At 46.0% G+C, this 2,758-nt stretch overlaps 1 protein-coding gene across 1 annotated transcript; it reads right to left on the minus strand.

Moving 5' to 3' along the window:
- Positions 1-390: 390 nt before the first annotated feature.
- LOC124250168 (olfactory receptor 10Z1) lies at positions 391-1,332 on the minus strand. Its single transcript, XM_046682010.1, has one exon. The coding sequence runs from the start codon at positions 1,330-1,332 to the stop codon at positions 391-393; it is 942 nt and encodes a 313-aa protein (XP_046537966.1).
- Between the last annotated feature and the right edge of the window lie 1,426 nt (positions 1,333-2,758).

Consider the following 2,758-nt stretch of genomic DNA (forward strand, 5'->3'; position numbering starts at 1 on the left):
ATGTAATGATTTTAGACATCTCTACAGTATCCTTGATAGGGCCCCAGCCAGCCCTGTCTTGAACTTGAGCACTCCAAACTTCCCTCATCTCGTTCAACTCAGAAAATTCTTAATGAGTTGGGTTTCAGTAACTAGGGGTGGCATCTATGAGGCTGGATCTGAAAATTCAGATTCTGAGCTTAGCATGAGGTAGCACAGTGAACAGAGCAGGAAGTCTTGCCTCTGCATTCCCCAGCAGCCATAAAGGAAGTGCAGGAGGCAGGATGGGGCTCTCCCAGGGCTTGGGGGTGGAAAAACTTTGGCCTGAGGCCCTGAATACCTGGCCCCTTGGCCAGAGTTGCTGGTCTATGTTGATCCTGTAGAGAGAAGACTGTGCCATTAAGGTAGGTCTCATCTTTTACCCAGCAATCTCCCTTGGAAAGCATTTCTCAGGGCCTTCTGCACAGCTCGATTCCTTAGACTATAAACAACAGGGTTGAGGAGAGGGGTCACCACAGTATAGGTAACAGCAATAAGTTGATCCCGCTCAAGAGAGTAGGTGGCTTTGGGCCTCAAATACATGAAGGAGGCACAGCCATAGTGAACAATGACCACTGTGAGGTGTGAGGCACAGGTGGAGAAAGCCTTCTTCCGCCCCTCAGCAGAGGGGATCCTCAGGATTGCTGCCACGATGTAAGTGTAAGAGACAGTGATAAAGGAGAAAGAGACAAGGAGGACTAGCAGGCTGAGGATGAGGATCCCTAGCTCACTGAGACCTGTATCCCCACAGGCCAGGCTCAGCACTGGTGGAGTGTCACAAAAAAAGTGCTGGATCTCATGGGAACTGCAGAATGGAAGGTGGAAAATGACCAGTGTCATTCCCAGCCCAAATATGTATCCACTCAGGAAGGAGGTGCCAAGAAGCTGGACACAGAGGGTAGGATTCATGTGGCTGGCATAGTGCAGTGGGGCACAGATGGCCACATATCTGTCAAAGCCCATGACAGCCAGAAGGAAGCAATTGGTACAAGCCCATGAGGCAGAGAAGAACATCTGGGCAGCACAGCCCACGTAAGAGATGGCCTTAATCCCCATGACCAGGCTAGAGAGCATCCTAGGGATGATGCCCAAGGTGTAGCAAGTCTCAGAGAAAGATAGGAAGGAAAGGAAGAGGTACATGGGGGTGTGAAGATGACTGTCCAGCCTGATAACTACAATAATGAAGACATTGCTCGTCAGGGTGATAAGATACAGGAAGAGGAACAACACAAAAAGGAGGAGTTGCAGCTCCCCAAAGCTAGAGAAGCCCAGGAAGACAAAGCCCCTCCAGGAGGTTGCATTGGTGTGCTCCATTCTAAGTGACATGTTTGATAGATCTGTTGACTCCTTCCACTTTGTCAATAGATGCCTAGCTTCTTTAGAAGACAACATGAGGTGGATCCTCATTTCTTTGTTCCTGTTGTAACTGAAAAATGAAGTTTTGACTTAGCTAACCATCAAACTTCAGAAGGTATTTGTTACATTAGATACCCAGATGTATGGGTCCATTCTCAAATGCACTTATGCACACGCAGACATACAAAGATACACACACACACATGCATGAAAACACATACATGACTACACATATGCAGGCACATATAAACATGCATACCACATACAAAGCACTCACACATAATTATGCACATTTCACACATTCAAAACTATGCACTGCACATTTAACATTAGTGATCATATCCACACATATATCAGGCATGCACATACATTATAAATGCATATAAGTTTATATAGCACATGCATATGTAAATATGTGTACCACACATATATTCATACCAACATAATACATACACTGCCACATAAAAATACACGTCTGGACACATACATATTGCCTGTTAGAACTTGAGGTAGGGTGGCTTGATGGATATTATTTTATAGATCAGGCAACAGAACCAAGAGGATCAAGTGACTTGCTTGAAGTCACACAGAGTCAAGACTAGAAAAGTGTCTGGAATCCTAATCTAACATTATTTCTCCCAATAATGACGAATCTTCTCGGACATTGTCGGACACTCACTAACATGAATACAGAATAAGAAACAGCTTGTTCAACAAAAATCCCTTGTGTTGGGGGCATGGCAAGTGGTTAAGTTAGCGCATTCCACTTCCAGCGGCCCAGGGTTTCACTGGTTGAGATCCTGGGCGTGGACCTAGCACCACTCATCAAGCCACGCTGAGGTGGCATCCCACATCGCAGAACTAGAAGGACCTACAACTAGGATATACAACTATGTATTTTGAGGGGGGGGGGGGTGGTTTGGGGAGAAAAAAAAAAAAAAAAAGATTGGCAACAGATGTGAGCTTAGGTAACAATCTAAAAAAAAAAATCCCTTGTGTTTATGTTATCCCTCCCCAAGTCCTTTTAAATGTGAGTCCACGCTGAGCACCAAAGGAAGAATCAAGGCTCAGGGCAAGTTGTGTATCGCTCATCCAGAAGATCAGCCATCAGGCTCTACTGCCTCTGAAAAATCTGCTGTGAACCAAGGCATGTGAGAGATTAGGTAAGGGAGGATTCTCCACTCACCTGAAGAGGCTCACAGCGAGGGCAAGTCCTGCTTTTCAGCAGCCACTCACTAGACTGCCCCAACGAAGGCCTGCCTGCAGGAGAAAGGACTTGAGATCCATCTCAGAAGCTCATTCTGAGCAAAGAGTGATGTCCCAAATGATACCAGGAAATCTCCTTCCACACCCTAGCCCCAGGTGGTGAATCCTATCTGCTTCT

This window comes from Equus quagga, chromosome 13, assembly GCF_021613505.1.
Source record: "Equus quagga isolate Etosha38 chromosome 13, UCLA_HA_Equagga_1.0, whole genome shotgun sequence".
NCBI classification, from domain to species: Eukaryota; Metazoa; Chordata; class Mammalia; order Perissodactyla; family Equidae; genus Equus; species Equus quagga.